The sequence below is a fragment of the Vigna umbellata genome, chromosome 7, assembly GCF_029865625.1.
Source record: "Vigna umbellata cultivar VRB3 chromosome 7, Vumbellata_1.0, whole genome shotgun sequence".
In the NCBI taxonomy this organism is placed as follows: Eukaryota; Viridiplantae; Streptophyta; class Magnoliopsida; order Fabales; family Fabaceae; genus Vigna; species Vigna umbellata.
The window spans coordinates 18,681,973-18,704,199 of NC_142171.1; the positions used below are offsets into that span (position 1 = coordinate 18,681,973).

Below are 22,227 nucleotides of genomic sequence, written 5' to 3' on the forward strand. Positions count from 1 at the left end.
AACTTGAACCCAGGTACCCAGTTAATTTGCCTTAGGTACCAGTTCTGTTCCTGTACCACGAGTCTTACAAAATGTATTTTTATGTGGCACGAATGATATGAATTAATACATTACTATTATTTTTTTTCTCTTTTTGGTTGTCTTTTAACAAATGCTCACAATGTTTGTTATCATTTCCATTTTGTTCTTTTACTTGATTGTGTTGGTGTAATGTAATTTCACTTTTTGTGTTGGTGTAGTGTGATGGAGGAACTTGGTGAACAAAGTAAAGGACGTGATAGAAGGAAGAAGGAACAAAGTAATGAACCGTTTCAACAACCATTTATTTCATAATAAATGAGTTGTAATTGTGGCAATCTTTTTGACGTGGTGGTTGGGGTACATTAAATGGAAAACAGAACACTAAAAACCACATTATGTGCACAGAAGTAAAAACCGACCGCTATTAACATTGAGACCGAACGGTATGAAAAAGGATATTAGGGAACGGTCGCTAAATATCGACCGTCCTAACAACGAACAAGAAAAGGCCAACGTTAAAAGTCAAAAGTAAAGCACAAGTAAAACCCCGTCATTTTAAGCACAAACCGAACGACCCTAAGAATGGGGCGAACGGTCGCTAAATAACGAGCGTCCTAACAACCAACAACACAAGCCGAACGTTAAAAGTAAAAAGTAAAGCACAAGTAAACACGGATCATTGGAAGCAGAAACCGAACGACCCTAAGAATGGACCGAAAGGTAACCATGGAGAACGAACAGCCTCATAACGAACGAAATATATATGGACCAAAGTCGAACCGAACGGTTAAATCAACTTAAACAGTAAGGTAAAGGCCCAACGGCCGTACAGGTGACCGAACGGTATGAAAGTTAAGAACGAGCGCTCTCTAAACAACATACTGTTTGCTGATCATACCATACTGGGCCGAACGCTCAAAACCGAACGCTGAAGAGAAACATCATGGAGACCGAGCGTTCAAATGAGAATTCACCAAGACCGAACGTTCAAATGAAGACCGAACGTTCACTAAAACACTATGACCGAACGGTTGAAGCTGAGAATTGCCGAACGTCCTAAAGGAATGAACGGTGGAGGACGAACGGTCTTTTTTTTTATTTTTATGTTTTAATTTTAATTTTATTTTATTTTTTTATTTTTTATTTTACACTCATGAATAAAACAAATCTATTAGTCAATCCGGACGAAATTGGGTGTTGACAATTATCAGTTTAAATAGATTTAAAATATCCTATCTTAAATTGTTTAAAAATTGGATTTGATACAGTGCTGCTTCAACTTTCTATACATGAAAATATAAAATTAATATTAGAGAACGTTCCAAGCTGGATGCAGTGCTGCTTCAACCTCTCATTCCAAGCTCTCCAAAGACGTTCCAAGCGAAACCATTTGCAGCTGGATGTGTACGTACGCGGTGGCTAGTGAACGTGTGCCTCCAAGTTGGCAGCTGGATGCAGTCCTCCTATCTCCAAAAGCAACGTTCCAAAGACCAAGAGCCAAAGGTGAGAGAGTCCGTCTGAGAAGTATATGGCAGCTGGATGTGTACTGAGGTGTGGGCTGGGTGCAGTTCTCCTCTCTCAAGGCAACGTTCTCCAAGAAACAAAAACAATATGAGAGAGTTCTCCCGTCCCCATCTGCATGCTCAATGTCGTCCCCCTTTCTTCCAGAGCCCCTGGAAAAAAGATGAGAACCTAGAGTTGTTGTTGGAGAATCTCCCTGCTCCTAGCCGTCCACCTTCTCTTGTTCTCCACCTCTCTTACAAAAATAATTTCTCCACTCCTCTTTTCAGAGAATTCCTGAACCAAAGTGGCAGCAAGCGTGCAGCTATTCTTTTTGCATTTCTGGAGGTGGCAGTTATCAGTCCCCGAGCGTGAATGAGTGCAGCCTCTTTCTTTTCTATTTTCTTCCTCCGGACCATGCTGGATGTGTTTGTTATTCTCTTGGGGCGTCAGTGTGCAGGCCATGCGTCTTCCAGTTGAACCAAAGAAAATAATATCTCCCACGCTTATTGTATGCTCTGCTGCCTCCAACGTGTAGTGTGCTTCTTGTTCCAAAATGGAATGCACCGTGTCCAGCTCTACATCACGAGTACACCACTTCTTGCTTTCTTCTGTTTTCTCTTCGGCTGGAGTGCTACATTCCCTTCTTCCGTGGGCCTCATTGCCTTGGTGCGGGATGTGTGATCTTGTGTTGGACCGTGGCTTTACTAAGCTGGACAAGCATCAGCTGTGCACCCTCCCAGCTCAAGTGAATTAGTAGCTGCTTCCTTAAATTGCCAAAGCCCAATTGTCCAATGTGAACCGTGTTAGCTGCGTGTGTTTCTTTCCAGTCAGTCTGCTACAGTTTGAATGTAATAATGCACTTTTGTTTCTCCAACAATTGGAATAAAATGTGAATCAGTGTGCTACGGTTCTACACTTTTAATGATTCCATGTGATAACCCATGTGTCATGTCCATAGTATCAATCACCACACATTTAATTCATCCAACAAATACTATTAACAAACCACCTCCATCATACATAAACAACATTCCACCGTCATCGAACAAGTCATATTTTTACACCTTACAAACAACATATCATACATAACCAAAATCATCCACAAACAACATCATACATACATTAAAGCTTCATTCCACTGAAATAAAACAAACGAACCTTCAGTGAACACAACGTGTGCCGGTTGGAACACACAGGAAGAAAAATGTGTGGGTGGGACTAACAACCCGGAAAACCCCTCTTTTTCGTCCACCGTACAGTCGCCACTCCGGTGGCACTCCGGCGATGCTCCGGCGGCACTCCGGCGGTGAATGCAAAGGTCCGGCACAGGGAGGGAAGCAGGTGGGATGAAGCGAGACTCAGAACGCGCACCTAGTTCGCTGGGCCGGAGGGAAGACGACGCCGTCTTCGGTTCGTTCGCCAACGTCGGAGCTGCGGCGACCGTGAATCGGAATCGGCTGGAGGGGGTTGAGGACCTCCGACGACCTTCAACGTTGTCCGGCGGCACTCCGGCAAGCAATCCGTCGGACCTCTCTCTCTCGAACTCCCTTTCTCCAACTCTCTCGGGCTCTCTCTAGGTTAGACTCTCTCTCTCAACCTTCGCTTCTCTCTACAATTGTTCAAAAATGAAATTCAAATTTCAAACGCCAAACAAAAACCCCTGACCACTCCCTTCCCACGTCATATTTCATTTTCATTTTAATTTTCCACGTGGACCACTCCCATTTAGACACCTGTCCCGTCTTTAAATGTTGTCAAAAAAGGTTGTTCAAGTATCATTTTCTATTTTGTTTTATCTGATTTTGTTTTTAATTTCTAATCAAAATTTTCAAATGTATTTACACTATTTATTCTGCTATTAATTAAGTAACAATGTTAACAATTATAAACCATCAACCTACTGATACACGGTTGTTAGTGATATTAATAGACGACACTAATATAAGGACGAATTTAGATTTTTTTTTGTTATCGCTCTACAGTATTTTTAAAATACACTAATAAACATTGATTTTAATATTTTAAAATATATTAAAAAGAATTTTAATAAATCAACATTAATTTATTTTTAATGTTGAACATAAAATAGTATAAAACAATCCCACAGAGATTAAACCCTCTCTAAAATTTGATATGTACATTAAAAGTAAAATCTGAAAAGTCTACTAAATTTTAAAATTTGTCTTTAGTTTAAACAACCACATCTCAATTCAAAATAAATTTATAATATCAAATTATTACTTTTCTTTATTTATACTAATCTCCAAAATTTTATTTTACCTTAATTTTTAAAAATCACATTTTAATTTAATATACTTTTATCAATTTTAATTTTTTTCAGTTTAAATAATCACTCACATCTCATTATAATATAATTTACACTATTTACAATTTAATTTAAATTAAATAAATATCTTTTTATAAATTAATTTATTTTTTAATCTATCACATCACTTAATACTTTTCATAAAAATTACTTTCATTTCTCTTAAAATCTCATCATCTTTTCCTTAACCCAAATAATCTTATTTTTACATTTCTTTCCTTTCAAATCCACTTCCTCGTATCTATTCCAAGAAACAATCACAAACTAAATGACATGATCAGAATTTTGGTAAGTTTGCCTTGTCATAAATTTGTTGGTTTTATTACTATGAACCACCTTGGTCATACATTGTGGTTTTATATAGTCTAGAAGTTTTGTACAATGAACTTAATTACCACGAATATATGATTTATCTCGCACTATATTAATTAGATTCACTATCCTCCAATAAAAATTGTTGGAAAACTTGTGCTTCCAAATCAGTATTGTATTGTGCTTCCCTTTCAATTTTGAGGTGTGTATAATAAGACAAAAAGAGAATGATAAATGTGTATGATCTGAATATTTTTATATTCCTGCAATGAAACTGTTTCTACTATTCTCATTCTCCATAACAAGTGAAACATGACAAGAGGAGCCATTGAGTTAATTTGAAGTAGGATCTTTTTTCCACTAAAACTTCAAATATGCAGCAGAAAAATCACTACTAATAAAAATTGAAAGATGTTGAATGCAAGGACAACTAAATAGCAAATGAAAAAGGTTTTACCTATATATGAAAAACAAACAAGGATCACATTAAAAACAAACATTACTACTTAGTTTGGATTAAATAAGAGCATGCTTCAGTGAATGTTTTGTAGAAGTCATCATTGATCTGTATGTTTCATACAGAAGCTTTTCTTTTTTTTCCCTTATTTATGGATTCAATGCCTCGTAACCTAAAGCTGAAAAAAAAAAACTCAGCTAGTTATATCTTGAATTACTGTAAAAGGGTTAATGAGCAGTCTAAACAAGAAAGAAAAATAACTAAATTTGTGGTTAATATGGATAATAGTTTTTAAGAGCATTTTTATACTTTTGCAGCAAAATTTAGAAAATCATAGACATATGAAACAAAAATATGGAACTACAAGTTTACCAAGCAGAAGGAATATTAAATCCCTCGGTACATAGTATATGTTACTTGAAAGATGGATTTGATTTATACAGATAGCTAGAAAACTGAGGAAAATTAATAGACAATTTTGCACCCTGTTCAACTTTTATTGGAAACACATGGCACTGCAAACACCTGTTTCCTAAATGACTGAAGCACATTTGATTTCAGCTTTAACTACTTTGATGTTTCCACACCTGAAATTCAAGAATTCCATCACATTTCTAGTTCTGGAATTTTAAAAACGTAACAAGATGGCAGAAAAATAAAACTATATACAAGTAAAGCAAATCAGCTAATACCCTTTGATCTAAATGTTTGTTAAGTTGTATTCTAATGAACTTAAAGATACACATAAAGTGTTTAAGTTTGTCATTTTACTGTATTATTAATTTTGATGAGGAAAGCTTCTTGAAAGAATTCATGAAAATGAAGGCAGAGAAATAAATTCTATGGCTTCTTTTGACATAAAAGTTTACTCACCAACAAGAAAGTTCTCACTGATTCGGTTAAGCTCCCTAGTGACATCAGCAATATTCATTCTATCTTTTGGTGATTTCATAGAGCAAGAAATCCCAATCCTGAAAAGGGAAACTAAGCACATCTCAACATTTGGATCAAGATTCCAATTGTTTCCTGTCAATGTTGCTGCTTCCTCTGTTGGAACAAGTAGTGGATCCAAAATTTGCAAAAGATTATCAGGAAATGAAACTGTAACAAAGTTATGCAGATTTTGACCATCTTCAAACATTTCATCTGTGGGACTTTTTCCTGTAAGCATTTCCAGCACAAGAATCCCAAAGCTGAATATGTCACCGTAAGTTGATACTTCAGAGCTCACTCCATACTCTAATAAAACATATACCAACAACTGTCAATACACAGATCTGATAACTAACAAAAGTTGACACCAAAAGGTAGAAAATTTTGAGAAACACTGATGATTCAAAGGCTAAGATCATACCTGGAGGAATATAGCCAAGAGTTCCCTTTATTCCAATTGTACTTGTTTGTTTAGAAGTGGTATCATTGATGGTTGAGAGAAGTTTTGCTATGCCAAAATCACTCACACGAGGAACCATCTCATTGTCGAGGAGGACATTACTTGGCTTTAAATCACAATGAATTATTGGTTGCTCACATTCATGATGAAGATAATGTAATGCAGAAGCAACATCCACCATGATATTTAATCTTTGATCAAGGCTCAATTTTCTCGTTTGCTCTGCACTTGGTGTCTTGGGATGCAGCCATTGCTCTAAGCTTCCATTTGTCATGTACGGAAAAATTAGAGCTTTGAATTCTTGACCATTGTAATCTATGCTGGAACAACATGTCAAAACCTGAATCAGATTTCGATGTTTGATATTTCTGAGTGCGTTGCATTCTGAAACAAAACTCTTGTGAGCTCCCTTTCTCTGAAGGTCTAGGACCTTTATGGCAACAACTTTTTCTTCTAACTCTCAAGAGTTCCTTTGTAAACAGAGCTAAAATTTCCAGACCCTATCAAGTTTGTGGCTGAGAATCCATCAGTTCCTTTGTGCAGGCTTTGGAACGAAACTGTAGCCAACTGATGATCAGTTTCTGATGAATGTGAATCCAAAGATGTTTTATTACTCCTTTTCCTTGTCCAGTAAATAGTTAGAGTAATTGACAATATGAGAAGAAAAGCAATCACACTAACTATCACTGCTATCAACCTGAACTTGTGGTGTTTTGCATGTTTCTTACCTTTGACAGGACATGGTGGTAGATGCAGTTCTGAAGTTCCCCCACAAAGTTTATTATTTCCCATAACCAGTATAGTTCTTACATTTCCAAAGACACCTTTGGTTGGTACTTCACCCTCTAATGTGTTGAAGGATACATTGAAATATTTTAAGGAAGAAATTTTTTGTAGATCATTCGGAATTGATCCAGACAATTGATTTCGTGACAGGTCTAAACGTTCAAGCCCTTTGAGTGATGCCAAAGAAGATGGTATGGTTCCTTGTAAAGAATTCCCTTGCAAATATAGGTATTCCAACATTATGCATTCTCCCATTCTTGGAGGAATTACTCCGGACATGTGATTCTCAGACATATCTAGCCAACCAAGATTTGTTAGGCTACCTACTTCTTCAGGTATACTGCCACTCAATGAGTTTAGCGACAAATCCAACAAGATGGATAGAGATGAAAGCTTAAAAAGGTCCATGGGTATGGTTCCTGTAAGGTTGTTACGTGAAATGTCTAAGTACTCTAACTTCTGACAGTTTCCTATACTTGGAGGAATGTTCCCTTCAAACAAATTATCTCCTAATTTCAAATTAAACAATTGAGTAAGGTTGCCTATGTGGGCTCCTAACTCTCCTGACAGCTTGTTTGAACCTAAATTTAACCTCTGCATTTTTTGAAACTTCACAAAAGTTGTTGGGATATTCCCACTGAGGCTGTTGTTTTCCATAGCCAAAAAAGTTAAGTTAGTTAAGTTTCCTATTGTTGCAGGGATTTTCCCTGATATATGATTTCCTCCAAGAAATAATTGACTGAGTTGGGGGGATAAATTTCCCAAAGAGTTTGGCAAATGACCTCCAAAATTATTGTAGGATATGGACAGAAGTTTCAACTTACTACTGTTAGCCAATGATTCTAGAAAATCGAAATCAGTAGTTGAATTGTCACCTAGATGGTTCCAAGACAGAGATATGATATCAAGATATTGGAACTTCCCCATGCTTGGAATTTGTCCAGTGAGACTGTTTCGACTGGCCTCAAGTGCTAAAAAGAATGCGGATGCATTGGTGATGGAAGGTGGGATTCGACCAGAGAATTGATTGTCACCAATGTAAAGTTCTTGAAGATTTGGGAGGGTGTGAAACATGTTAGGTGGAAGAGAGCCACTTAATTGATTATCTGTAGCTGAGATCATAGTAAGAGCTGACATATTATAAAGACAAGAAGGAAATGTTCCAGTGAATTTGTTTTCACCAAATGATGCAAATGTCAAGTTTTTGAAATGGCATATTTCCTGTGGTATATGTCCTTCAAAGTTGTTACTACCAACATCGATAACTGTGAGGAATGTAAGATTACCTATGAATGAAGGGATTTCTCCTGTTAACTTGTTAGTAGAAATAACCCACCATTCAAGCTTTTGAAGTGAGCCAATCTCGATCGGTATTCTGCCAGTAAGATTATTTCTCTGTAAGTACAAGAATCTGAGATCATTACATCCAGTCAAGTTTGTTGGAATTTCTCCTACCAATAAGTTGTTTCCGAGAGATAGTTGTTGCAGACGTGACAACCGTCCCAGTTCCTGTGGTATTTTGCCATGGATGTTGTTGACTGCTAGATTGAAATTGATCATATAAGAGAGATTTCCTATGTGGGGAGATATGGATCCCTCCAACTTGTACCTTGACAAAACTAACTGTGTAACTCTTTGAAGCTTGAGATTGCATGTTATTCCAGACCAGTCACAAAAGTGAGTAGAAGTATTCCAAGAAAGTAAGATTCCATATGGATCTCTGGATATAGATTTCTTGAATTCCAGCAGAGCCAAATGATCAGTCTCATTTCCTGATGCAAAGGCCGTTACAGTTGGGATAAAACACAGTGAGCTTAATGTAAAGAGACAAAACAGTTGAACAAGTAACAGAAGAAAAAAAGGCTTCATTTTGATGAGGAATTGAAGACTGCTAGACTGAGATGTAATCACAAGTTGTTCCTTCTGCTATTAACATAAAAAGATAGAGTGAACTCATCCTGATAATAACCAATTTGTCAATTGCAATTCATTAATATGACAAGGAAATAACTTATACTCATCAACTACCACGTGAAGTTTTGTCAATGTTTCATTTATTATCACAAATAAATATCAAGTCTATTTTACCATGACTATATAATTCTTTTTTTATAAATCCGACTGTACTGATTTTGCTAAAGAAAGAGTCCGTTAGAATATGGACATTAAACATGGTACATATATTATCACAGCTTGGTATCAGTAAGAAACTTTCTGGCATACTAGGAAGTAAGAAAGTAGCATAAAGTCATGAGTTGTTAAGAAACTATAGCATAAAGTCACTAGTTGTTGGTGCAGTATAATTGACATGAATAACATAAGCTAAGATCAGGTGTAGTTTACACTTGTATATATACGGTTCCATATGAGCTTTGTTTGTTTCCTTCGATGCATTTCAATAAATATTGTTTATCTTGATCCTTATTTTGCCATTAATGGCTGTGTGGCCAAACACACCAATATGTCAATTTGAGTTTTATTGTATAAGCCATTTTAACTGATTATTCTAACTGGAGAAGACACAAACTACACCTTTAGATTAGAGGTGGGTGTAGAAGTACTCTTATTACAAAAACAATTGTTCTTCATTTAGAATATTAGAATTCATAAAACTATATTCTGATCATTAATTCCACATACCCTAATTTTTTTATTTATTTTGGTTTTATATTATTTGTTTACATTCCTGCCTACTACCCTAAAATACTGCAAATACAATTTTATAATAAGTTTCAAACAATAATAAAAAACAGAAAAAATTGAACATATACAATTTTTTGAGGGCAGAATGTTTGGTATAAGTGAAGAATCACGTGGCTATTTTGTCAAAGACAAATCACTCACACCAAGAGAAACTTATCTGAATTTAGAAATCCAGAAAATTAAAAGCAATTATAAGTTGTACTTAACTTTTTAAAATAAGTTTTAGAATGTATATTTGAAAAAGATATAACTTAAGTTTTTTTCTTTAAAAAATAATTTAATCTGTTAATTTTAAAATCTGAGACATAAAGTTGTCTAATTGAAGCTAACTTTGATAATGTCCAATATTTTGAAGATTTTTTTTTTTGTTAATAATGAGGCATTTAAAGGATCACTGGTTGTGTTTCAAATTATTATAGTTAAAAAATGTAATTATAAAATAAAAAATATAGTAACATATATTTTAATTGTTATAGGTATTTTTGGGTGTATATTTTCATGAATTTACCTTGTTTTGTCTCAAGTTTAATGTGTTTTTATGTTTTCTTATGTTTTAGTTAGTATATGTTTGTTTTATCTCATTTTTTAGTGTGTGAAATAAGGAAATAGTAAGCAATTATAGTGAGGATAACAAGTTGAAACTCAAGGAAGCATAATTGAACAAGAAATAATTTTTTTAGACAAATACCCACTTCAAGGGTTTAGAATCGCACCCACGACCACAAACATGAAGAAAAATTCACATGTAGGGTTATATTGCCATGGAAACCTCTTGGATGATCAGAAAATGATCATTGGGCGCCAAGCTGACTCGCTGGGCAAGTTGGCTGCTTGTTAGGCAAAAATGACAGTCCAAACCTATATTATTTGAGTTGTTGGGCAAAAAAATGGCTCGTCCAACAAGTTACAAGTCAAAGAACATCAATTTTTAGGCCTCGTTGGAAGAGAACGAAGCCACTGGGCGAGAATGAAGCCACTAGGCGAGTTTGTTGGCTTTGATACGCAAAAGTGGGTATTCAATCATGTTTTCATGAGGGTTTTGGGATATTCCTCATTTTATACAAATAGAATCTCCTAGGGTGCTTGGGACAGGCTCTTGGAGGTTGCTTGGAGTGCTAGGAAGTTCTTCCTCTCCTCTTGGGTTTCCTCCTTCATGGTGGCACTAGTAAAAAAAGGGGATTGGAAAATGCTATATACGCTTCGGTTTAAGCAAATCCGAAGCGTATAAAAGCACGGTGGCAGAACCGTAAATAAAGCTAACATATATGCCTCGGTTGCTCCAAACTCGATGCCTAAAGCATGATACTAACTCGGTCCTACACCAAACCGAAGCATAAACCTACCTCTGATAGATGTTAGTAACTCGATTTCCGTGAAATCGATGCCTAAAGGCACCTTCGAACTCGATTCTAAGCAGAACCGATGCATATGTCTCTGCTTCAGACCTGCCACCCACCTGCCAAACAAGACTTGCCATGCTACTAACTCGGTTATGATGAGAACCGAGGCGTAAAAGTCACCTTCGAACTCGGTTCTAAGCAGAACCGATGCATATGTCTCTGCTTCAGACCTGCCACCCACCTGCCAGACAAGACTTGCCATGCTACTAACTCGGTTTCAGTTGAGAACCGAGGTGTAAAAGTTTGCTCCACTGCCAACCTCTGACGTTCTTGGTTTCAACTGGTGTTTATGCATCGGTTGGCTTCTTGACCGAGCTGGTAAGGGTGTTATGCCTCGGTTAAGTGAAGAACCGAGGCAGTAACATGTTTAAATTTCTTCCGCGAACAGAACCACCTTCGTTCATCTTCTTCTCAGCGCGTCGCGAGCTACAGAAACCCTACCATCTCCGTTTGCTTCCATCTCTATTTGCTTCCATCGTGTTTGCTCCCATCGCCGGTGACCGTCGTTTATCGTCGTCGTCTCCTCCTCTCCGTGTGGTCACCACCGCCAAGTGCTTTGGTGTTTCCTCGGATTTGCTTCCATCTCCATACGTCTCAGTTTTGGTGGCTGTTGCGTCTGCCTCTGCTTCCATCTTCGTCGCCGGTGCTTCCATTTCAGTTGCGACTTTCAGTCTCGCCAAGCTTGCTGCCATGCTCCCAGGTACTTGATCCTAAAAGTATATCCTTCTTCATTGCTTGTGTATAGGTCATTCATCCAAATCATTTGTGGTATTGATAAAGAAAATTTGGCATGAAAAAGGAGCACGTAGTTAACCAAATCAATTCATTGTTTATTAAAAGTGACCAAAACCAAGGGAAAAATAGAAAATTGCGAAAGCAAAAATGAAGCCTCACTTAATTATTTCTATACATTTTGTTAATTCTCTTGTTTTGTCTTTTATTACAACATTAAGATAAGGCAAGAAAAACTAACAGTGAGTAAGTGGTGATGGATAAGGAAGAATTAAGGATCAAAAGCAATGAATGCTCCACGTGTGGTATGAGATAAATGTGAGGGTTATTTTAATGTGTAGATTATTATTGCTTGTGTAGAAAATTTTATTATTGATAAAATGGATTTAATTAGAGATATATATTCTTAAAATCTTATTATATGCTTGAATATACTGTTTGTTGTTGTGAATTGGCCTTAGTTTCCCGTTTAAGATTCACTACAAAAATTATTTACTATCTCCATATTTTTTTAACAAACGTACTTTTTACAAATGAAAATAGAGGAGATGGTAATAATAATTTACAAGTATTGAATCTTGAATTGTTCGGTTGGACAGTTTAAGAAGAGTAATAATTTTTTCATAGTTTATTATAACATATCAATTTTAATATACATGTCTTAAATTTCACGAAAATTTGTCGTTGTGTTTTATATTGATCTTCGGGTGCATATTTGATTGTGATTTATAATCACTTTCATTTCGTGTAACCTGAAGACCAATGCGAAATGCTGGCAAAATTTCGTGAAATTTAAGATATGTTGTTTAAAATTGATAATGTTTAATAAACTTAAAAAAATGAATCTTCTTCAATGAGATAGGGTCACACCTTGAATACAAACACGATCAAAGTGATCATTCAAGATTATTGAAATTGTGTAAACAATTTCAGTAAACATGCGTACGGATAGAGGGTGGATTAATTTACCACGCATCAGCACTCAGTACGAGAGAGGGGTAGAAGAATTTATAGAGTTTGCGCAACGTAATGCGAGTACAAGTGGTGATGATGAAGCCAAGTTCAGATGTCCCTGTGTGAACTGTTTGAATGAGAGGAAGTTGAACGCAACTGATATTAGGGAACATCTTATTTGTGATGGTTTCATACGAAGTTATACAGCATGGATATGGCACGGCGAATTAAAAGACTTTCCAACTGTCTCTCCAATGAAAATGTTTATGATTCCACAATAAATATGGAAGATCAAGCAGAAGAAGACAAATTAGAGGACATGATCCACGATGTTGGCGCAAAAGCTTTTGCCCAAGCGCATGTGTATGAAACGATGTCCACTGATGCGGAGACTCCTTTGTATGCGGGTTCAACTAAGTTCACACGGTTGTCAGTGGTGTTAAGGCTCATGAGTTTAAAGGTGAGCAATGGATGGAGTGATAAGAGTTTTACATAATTGTTGTCGTTGTTGAATGAAATGCTGTCAGATGGAAATACATTACCCAATCGTAATTATGATGCAAAAAAATTCTTTGTCCGATGGGTACGAAATAAACGGATACATGCATGTCCGAATGATTGCATATTATATAGGAATGACAATGAAGTTTTGATAAAGTGTCCAAAATGTGGGTTATCACGATACAAGTCAAAAAACAACGGTGAAGATGGTGGTCACACAGAAAAGAATGGTTCTGCTTTAAAGTAGTTTGGTACCTTCCACTAGTTGCCAGACTTAAGCGTTTGTTCGCGAATCCCAAAGACGCTAAAAACCTAAGATGGCATGCAGATGAGAGAACAATTGATGGACTGTTTCGTCATCTAGCTGATTTAAAGCAATGGAAAATTATTGATCAAGAATTCCCCCAATTTGGTGAAGAATGTAGAAATCTTAGGTTTGGCTTAGCTACTGATGGAATGAATCCATTTGGTAATTTAAGTACCAATCACAGTTGTTGGCTCGTTATACTAATAATTTACAACTTATCTCTGGATTGTGCATGAAAAGAAAGTACATGATGTTGTCAATGTTGGTATTTGGTCCAAAGTAGCCTGGAAATGACATCGATGTTTATCTAAGGCCACTAGTTGAAGACTTGAAGTTGTTGTGGGTGGATGGGGTTGAAATATTTGATGTCTTTGCTTCAGAAACTTTCATGATGCATGCCATGTTATTTTGCACCATTAATGACTTCCCAACTTACGGTAATTTGTCGGGGTACAGTGTGAAGGGTCATAAAGCATGTCTTATATGTGAAGAAAATACTGCAGCTCAACAATTAAAACACGGAAGGAAGATAGTGTATAATCGTCAAGATATTCTTCTCACAGCTATTGGACGACCTGAGCACCCAGGACGATTGTGTGGTGCTGAGACTGGCATAGGCATAAAACAATTTTTTGGGTCTTCCTCGCGTCCATATTCATACGAAAAGATGAAGGAGGACATAAGAAAAGAGATGACGCAGGAGATCACAAAGAAGGTTCGGGTAGAGTTGTATGATGAAGTTGCTAAATGGTTGCGTGCCAGTTCCAACATCATTATGAGGATTATGGCAATCGTCCTCTGTCATCTCTTGTAGCGGAACATGTTGTGCCCCCTACAAGTAAACTTATTTATTTTTGGTTAGTAATTTACTTTTTGCATAACCTAACATTTAATTTGACAGATAAAAGCGGTAAAGGAAGTTGTTCAGCTGCTGGTGCCCCAAGGGACGACATGGATGAAACTCGTCCATGTCAGTTATATATTCTTTCTGATACTGGGACCATGCTAGTGGCTCGTGTTACATTTTATGAGACAGCCACTGTAGTGCATGGTGTACAACTTTCAGAAGATGAGTTCAAGGTCACGGTGGATAAAGTTGTCATAGCAGATGTCGTTCTTCTGTGCCTACAGATGAGTTCTTCACTGTGGAAGAAGCATTTAAGTCCTTTGTCGCCTGACCTAGACATTTGGTTGGTGATGTATCTAATCCCCCAGTAAACACTCGTATTATATACTTCTCAATTTTAATATTTACTTCTAATTGACGTTATAACATAACCATTTTTGCATTAAACAGCAGATAGGTTAAGGGGGAAGTCCTACACCGAAGAAGACTCATTTATCTGAGGATGACCCTCTTGGTGTGTTAGACGAGCTTGCTAAAATCATTTCAGATGCGCCGATGAATGTACACTGGGATTCTACTACATTTGGAAGAGAAGCTCAGATCCCATTGTACTTGCATCAACAAGATGTTATGGAGCTTGCGTCGGGTAGAGAAGAAATTAATATTACACTCATTCAGCTGTGAATGATGTAAGTTTATGAAAAAATTTTTATATAAATTTATTTTATCAACTTACTTATATCAGATTATTTCTTCATTTTAGGTATATGTTTGATGTTAGTAACAAGAAGGGGTTCAACGATGTATATGGGTTCATTGACCCCTCTATGACTCATGAAATAAATAAATTTGATGATATCCAAACATACATCACCACCTGCTTTGGAATGGGGAAGGAGATATACTTTCTCCCTTATATACATGGGTAAGTGAAGTTTGTTAACTTCAACACATTCATTTATTAATTTTGGTATATGATTCATAAGTTATTATCAATTTCAAGTGTCATTGGCAGCTACTTGTGATCTCCATACCGAATAACACTACTGTCTGGTTTTGTTCATTGTAGAAGTCTCCTCCTAGCCCTCTTAGACATGTAGTAGATTGGTAAGAATCTCAATGTTTGACTTTTTTGTTATATAAATGTATGCTAAAGGAATTGTTTTTAATAATTCCCTTGCAACACATATGATGTTATCTGGGAGATCTACTGTTACAGCTAAAAAGCTTGCATGGGTTGCCCTTAGGGTTTGGTATTTTAGTCCATACTTTGTTACATTTGGTTCCATTCAAATGATGTTACTTAACATTTTATAATTATGATGATATATTGTAGTGTAATATATAAACGAGGTCATATGAATGTGGTTACTACGTCATGTTTTGGATGATGACCATTATTCGTGCACATTACACCAGTGGATGGGAAACGATATTATTTAGGTTTGAATTTTATTTTCCCTATAGTTCATATTTCAAATACACTAATTGAAATAATTGTATTTTATGCAGAGATTCAATAGAACTGCTCCAATTCCAGAGAAGTCACTTCAACTTGTGAGGAAAGCACTGACTAAATATGTAATTCATTTATATAATAGTATGTAGTAGATATTAGGATATAGTAAGTTCTAAGTTTATTTTTCCAAGTTGTTTGATGCTTTTCTACATTATTATTTGTTTAACTTTGTACATTACATTGATTTATGTTTCAAACTTGATTTATGATTACATTGGATTGATTTATGCTTCTAAGAAGTTGATTTATGATTCAATTGAATGTATTTATGTTTTATTATAATTTTCATTCAAAATATACGTTTCTAGATTCTTCTAAACTGTTCTGGCTGTAAATATATATGCAGGTCTGTTTCTGTTGTTGGGAATGTTGCAGAAACAGACCTCATTTAAAAAAAAACAAGGATCTATGCCTCGATTCAAGTCAAAACCGAGGTAGAAAAGCACCTTATGAACTCGGTTATAACCACACTATAAGCAGAAAAAAATAAAGGACTCTATTGCCTCGGTTCAAGCTACAACTGAGGCAGTAGGGTGGGAAATACGACCTCGGTTCCCTTGAACTGACGCATATAGTCTTACGAAAAAAAATAAAGAAACCAAAAACTATACTGCTTCAGTTATGGTTGAACCGATGTCAAATCATCTCCCTTTATGCCTCGGTTCACACCCGAGGCCAAAAGTATTACACTTTTTGCCTCGCTTGAATATGTCTCGGTTCGAGAACTGCTGCCTATAAGGAAAAACAACCACTGTCATTTCTCTGACTGTAATAGTGTGGTTTTTCCCCTTTTGAGGTTGAAAAGGAAGATGACTTGCATATTAGAGGAGGAAATGCGAATGAGAGACACAATTGAAGCTTGGAGTAGCTGTTAGGAGTCTTGGGGAAACCCCAGGTTTTCCACCATAGAGAGTGACTTCTATTTGTTGATATTAAATGTAAAACATTAAATCTTGTGTATTTTGTGATGTAAAACATTAGATGTAAAACATTAGTATTTGATTTTTGTGTTTAATGTTTGTTGTGGCTTGATCACCCATTGCTTGATTTGTGGTTCTTGATGTATTGAAAAATATGAATTGAACTTAGAGCTGTAATTGAATACCTATTTGAGCTTATATTTATAAATATAACATGATTCATTAGTAATTTTAATATTTTTGAATTCAATGCATGGTTTCTTGTTAAAGATTCAAGGAAATAAAACTTGATAAGTTACAATATAGGCTCAAAGTCATAGGTATAGGATTTGATTATGTTGGTGAGTTAATTTTGACTTGAATATGGAATTAAGATGAAATCTAATTTTGACAATTTTAAATACTTTATGTTACATTTCCTTGCATATCAATATGTTTGACGAAGATACCAAAAAGAGTTTCTTGTTCTTTCGGTAGTCATGCGAAATCGTTTACAATGTATTGATATTTGGTTTTCTGTTGGACAAACACAACGAGAGCTCGAAATTTTTTAAGATACACACATAGTGGCGAATTTTCTGTTATATTTTTTTTATAGTACTTCATGTAAATGTGATTTTTCCCATTTCATTTTCTTCCTCTAGTTGACGTTTATTACTTTTAATTTGAAAGTAAAAAAAAATTGTCCTTTCCTTTATCTAGCATGGATATTCAACTGATGGTGAGCTTAAACTGGGAAATTTTGAAATTTGAGGAACTATTACATGTCTGAATTTGAAAATGGATTGGCAAAATAGATTAGATTAAATAATTTAGAGAGATTACTAGAGTCATTTTCTTGTCATTGAAGTCATGAGTTAAGCTACCGTGTTCCACGTGACAACTAGATTTTCCGATAGAGTAACGTAACTCAGAAGAAAAAGATATACTAGAGTTGTAGAAGTATTCTAACTATGTTTTGTTAAAATTTGATTGATTTGTTGGATTAATTTATATAACATTTAAAACACATTTTCTTAGAATTTGATTGATTTGCTGAACTGATTTAGAGTATTTAAAACACTTTAATCTTCCATCATCACCACGTAGTGTAATTTTAAAAATCAATACACGTAGTGTAATTTTAAGTTATATAAACACGTGCTTCCCTCTTCATTGCGATAGTAGTGTATAACTCCAGTGTTCGGAATCCCCTCATATTTGCATTCTTCGAAATTGAGATATAGTAGAGAAAAACATCCACAATAATCATCAGAGTTATCCTATAAAAAAACTGGCCAATTTAACGCCATTCATTCCATTAAAAAAAGTCAATCTTTTTTTTTTTAAGGATGAAAAATGGAGGTGCATCCCGAAATGTGTGCCCAGGTCCAATTCTTCTTCTATTTATTTTTTATTTTGTGTTATTTGCACAAAATGGGCTTAAGCCCGAATGGAAGGGGTGCAATTGAAATATTGGGATGACACTTGCTGGTCCAGGCCCAATACCTCTTTTATCCTCTTCAATCAGAAACCACTAGAAACCACTAAGGTCTTCTTTCTCATCCAGAAACATGAAACAAATGGGAACGGGAGCTACTTCTTCACCACCCACGGTGACCACCATCTTCGACCAGCCCGCCGCACATCCCCGTGGCCGACCGAGAAAGTCGCCGGCGTCATCACCCATGCTGGGAGCACCGCCGCACCCTCCATGCGTTCGTGAGGCAAGCTCGGACACCGCGAAGCGTGGACTGCGATGCCGCCGCTCGAACCTCCATCGTCGGAGCAGTTTTGGCCTCCGTCTTCACTCCCTTCTCTTCACGCGAGATAAACCTTCTCATTCTGGAACAATGCCAGCCGTTCACCGTCGAGAGTTACAGATGCCACCAAGCTAGGGTCGCTGCCCTCCGTCGAGCTCGTCGCCGACCATGGAATCGAGCCTCCTCCTTCCTCTACTCCTTGCGCGCGAGGGGGACACTTTCCTTCGTGAATCGCCTCCCAGGCGAGCTCGGCCACCGCGCCGGCCAGGGTTCACTTCTTCATCGTCCACGACAGCTCCACGGCTAGTGTCACCGCACATCCCTTGGCCTCCTAAAAGCCACCGTCAGTGGTGTCGCCCGCGCCAGAAACGGTGTTGGCAATGTCGCCGACGATACCGCCGACGATTGCCTTCAATGTACTCTTTAGTATTCCAGTTTTTTGATTCCTTCCTTCTTCTTTTTGAATTGTTGGATTCTTTGTGATTATTGGCAAAAGTGAAGGATGAATCGTGATTGCTAGTGAGAGTCTGATGGTTGGGGGTTTTTGACAGTTGAAAGATGAAGTTGAAGTTGGGTATGAAAAGGAAGTTTTGGAGTGAATATGGTGGTGTTGGCCGTGAGTGATGAGGAAGAGATGGGATGAAGATTATAGGTGTTGGAGACGGTGTATGGAGCTGAAAGTAATGGATGAAGGGTTGAAGGCAATGGAGTTGGGAGTGAAAAGGAAGTGGTTTGTTGAGGTTACGGGTGTTGGCCGTGAGGTATTGGAGGGTGAGGATAGGTTGAAGATGAATCCTGGAGGTGGTATCAGGATGAGGATATTGATCTGATCGTGAGCTGTGGGGAAGAGATAGATGTTGGCCGTTCAGTCCTGTCCCCCCAAGACGAAGTGCACTCCTTAAATTGGCAGTCGCTCCCCTTTGTTTAGGGCCCAGAAATGATTCCCACTATCTTCCACTAATGATTCCCACTTCACCAACCCTCCAATTATGTCTACCAAATTATTCCAATGGTCCCCCAATCAAAGCTACCGACAGTTTCATCCAATAAGGCTTGCCCCCAATCAAACAAATTTCTCAAACAAATTTTCAAGCAGTTTTCTAAAAGAACTACGGAAAACTGATTTCTCATTCTTAATGAGAATACGTAGGAGCAAGGTCAATCCTTGTCGGGCCCAAAAAACTAAAAAATATATTTTGTTTATTTATAGTTTTATTTTAAGGGATAGTTAAACATTTTGAAAACCACATTCATATTCGTGTATTTAGTTAAAGGTACTGCCTTAGGGCAGGCGTTGTAGGGTGCTAACACCTTCCCTACACGTAATCGACTCCCGAACCAATAATCTCAGTTTCGCAGACCATGCCTTATCATTTTATGGTTTTTCCGTAGTTTTCCAGAATAAACTATGGTGGCGACTCCAAATCTCTTTTTCAAAACCCCGCGCGTTCTTTTTTCGGGTCGTCGTCCCGTCGCGATCCCGGTTGCGACATTAACAAAGATAAAATGAAAGTTGGATAAAAAATACACATGATTTGTGATTACTTGTATGATGATATTATGTTTCTGGACGTTAAATTTTGTAAAAAGGAAAGCCCATGGGCTGGCCCTGGCCTATAGGGCTTTAGGGGTTTTTAGCCTTGTGGGCTTTTTTAATAAAGAGTTTTTTTGGCCTTGTGGGCTTTTTTGGCCCCAACCCACATGGGCTAGGGCCAAATCTTATTAAAGGGGCTCATTTGACAGCTCTACCTATGTACATCTTTGACGTCAAAAAGAGAAAAATGATTACATGTTTATCCTAAAAACAATGTAATAGGCTTTTGTAAGTATACAGGCAAATTTAAAATAAAAATTATGGATTTAGAAAAAAAAATTTAAAATTATACAGGATTTTGTAAGTATACAAAAGTCTGTCTCCCACCACTTCATTTTGACACATTATTAAAGATGAAATCGTCCTTTCCAAAAACGATTTTAAAGTATAATCGATTATCACATATTTTTATTAAAAATTAATAAAAATATTAAAATTGCAGGATTGGAGACTTCTATAATGTATCTCACATTTTTACTTTTCTATTTTTTTTATTTCTTTATTAATTAAAATGATGATTTATAATTTGTAACTAATGTATTTAAATATATTTAAAATAATGTAAATTATATTTAATTAATAATTATTTTTTAATATTATTAAATAAATAAATTTTATAATTTTAATTACTTTTATAATTAAATTAAACTTTTTATAAAAATTTTAATTAAATAATTTATAACCATAATTATTCACGAAGTTACTTCTGGTACCACTCCAAAAGACCTCTTTTTAATGGAGGTACCTTATGTGTATATAAATTCATGTCTATCTCTTATTTTATATGATGTGGGACTTTGTTTATACTCATCGTATCTAGCGCCTTTGATGGCACCCAGCACGACCAACTCCTGGAGCATTGGCGCATTGACACTGAGTAGCTCTGATTGGTGCCTAACGCAACAATTCTTCTCAAATTTCACATTCTTCTTACTTCTCACAGATGCAAACATGTCTATCTTGGGACAAAAGCTTTTTTGTTACAAGATTAGACGGAGATTGGTGTTATAATTATATTAGTGTAACCCAAAATGTGATTAGTTACAAAAGCAATACAAAAATGAAAAAGATCAAATATACTAAAAGCTGCAAAAGAGTTGATTTTGTTAATAAAATATTAGTAAAATAATAATAAAAACTAACATTATCACTATGACTTTGGCTTGTCATGCGAGTTGGCTCATCCAAAGAATATATCATCTAATGTTTCTTTTGAAAATAATTTCAAATTATTTTGCTCACAAGGTAATGACTTATCTTATGAGTACAGGTCTAACCCTATCGTAACTACAAACAAGTACATAGTTTTGAAATTATTGACTATTACTAACCTTCAATATATTTTAAAATATAAATTAATTTTTCCCTTTTTAGTTAAATAATTTCTCAACACTTCTCTGGAACACTTCTAAGCTATATCACGTATTTAGTCTATCTAAATATCTCATTAGTTTTCTAATTTAATTTTTTTAGTAAAGTTTTTAAAATAATTTTTTTATGATACCCCACTTAGCTCAAGTGAGATCTCCTTAAGAACTTTCTTAGTTCTTTAAAAATCTCTACACATTAAATATTTTAGAGAACCCATATAAACATCATCACATTTTCTCATCTACAAACATTTTTCATTTTCATCTTATCAACTCACCTACACATTTTGTCTACTCTTAGCAAAAACAAAATCCTACACGTATAACATACTCCACCTTACTTACATATACTCTTGTCTATCTAGACACACATCCTCTACTCCTACACAGAATTTTTTGAGTTCTTAAAAAAAATGAAATTAACTTATGGATCAACTTTATCTACAATCTAAAATATTTTCAATATAGATTCCTATATAGTACACCTATATCTATAAATTCTGTTATCACAATTATAAAATTATAAATTTCACTTTTCATACTATGTTTCATAATAAACACTTAATCTCAAATTAATATTATGAATTATCTAATTCAAAATAATTTTATATATCATTAGTAACAAAAATATAAAAGCTTGTATCAAAAACTCCAACATATTGTAACAAATAACACTAACCATACATCTAATTTAACTTTATTAACACGGTTGATTCTACGAGAATAATCTGTCAGTCATAAAAATAAGTCATTTTTATTTTATTAAAGAGAAAATAACACCCAGAAAAATCAAAGAAGAAGAAAGAATTTTAAACTGCATCAAATAAATGAATACTCATA

The 22,227-nt window shown here is 35.8% G+C and overlaps 2 protein-coding genes across 2 annotated transcripts; both read right to left on the reverse strand.

The window, feature by feature from the left end:
* Positions 1 to 4,959: 4,959 nt before the first annotated feature.
* On the reverse strand, positions 4,960 to 8,733 carry LOC148195298 (receptor kinase-like protein Xa21). Its single transcript, XM_088094948.1, has 3 exons — positions 5,974 to 8,733; positions 5,493 to 5,858; positions 4,960 to 5,206 (listed from the first exon to the last, which is right to left on the reverse strand). Exons 1-3 carry the CDS (start codon positions 6,284 to 6,286, stop codon positions 5,187 to 5,189), a joined length of 699 nt encoding a protein of 232 aa, XP_087951074.1. The 5' UTR covers positions 6,287 to 8,733; the 3' UTR covers positions 4,960 to 5,186.
* LOC148195299 (uncharacterized) lies at positions 6,466 to 11,103 on the reverse strand. Its single transcript, XM_088095153.1, has 2 exons — positions 10,845 to 11,103; positions 6,466 to 8,570 (listed from the first exon to the last, which is right to left on the reverse strand). The coding sequence occupies exons 1-2, from the start codon at positions 11,101 to 11,103 to the stop codon at positions 6,466 to 6,468; spliced, it is 2,364 nt and encodes a 787-aa protein (XP_087951279.1).
* Positions 11,104 to 22,227: the final 11,124 nt, after the last annotated feature.

Bases quoted from the DNA above. Each gene is read 5' to 3' on its own strand.
- LOC148195298 (XM_088094948.1), bottom strand. From the start codon at position 6,286: ATGACAAATGGAAGCTTAGAGCAATGGCTGCATCCCAAGACACCAAGT. The intron at 5,859-5,973 runs GTATGATCTTAG...ATGTTTTATTAG, and splicing joins TCTTGGCTATATTCCTCCAG to AGTATGGAGTGAGCTCTGAA. The intron at 5,207-5,492 runs GTGAGTAAACTT...CTTGAATTTCAG, and splicing joins CAGTGAGAACTTTCTTGTTG to GTGTGGAAACATCAAAGTAG.
- LOC148195299 (XM_088095153.1), bottom strand. From the start codon at position 11,103: ATGGCAAGTCTTGTCTGGCAGGTGGGTGGCAGGTCTGAAGCAGAGACA. The intron at 8,571-10,844 runs GTAGGTTTATGC...CCTTTGCATCAG, and splicing joins GTTACTAACATCTATCAGAG to GAAATGAGACTGATCATTTG.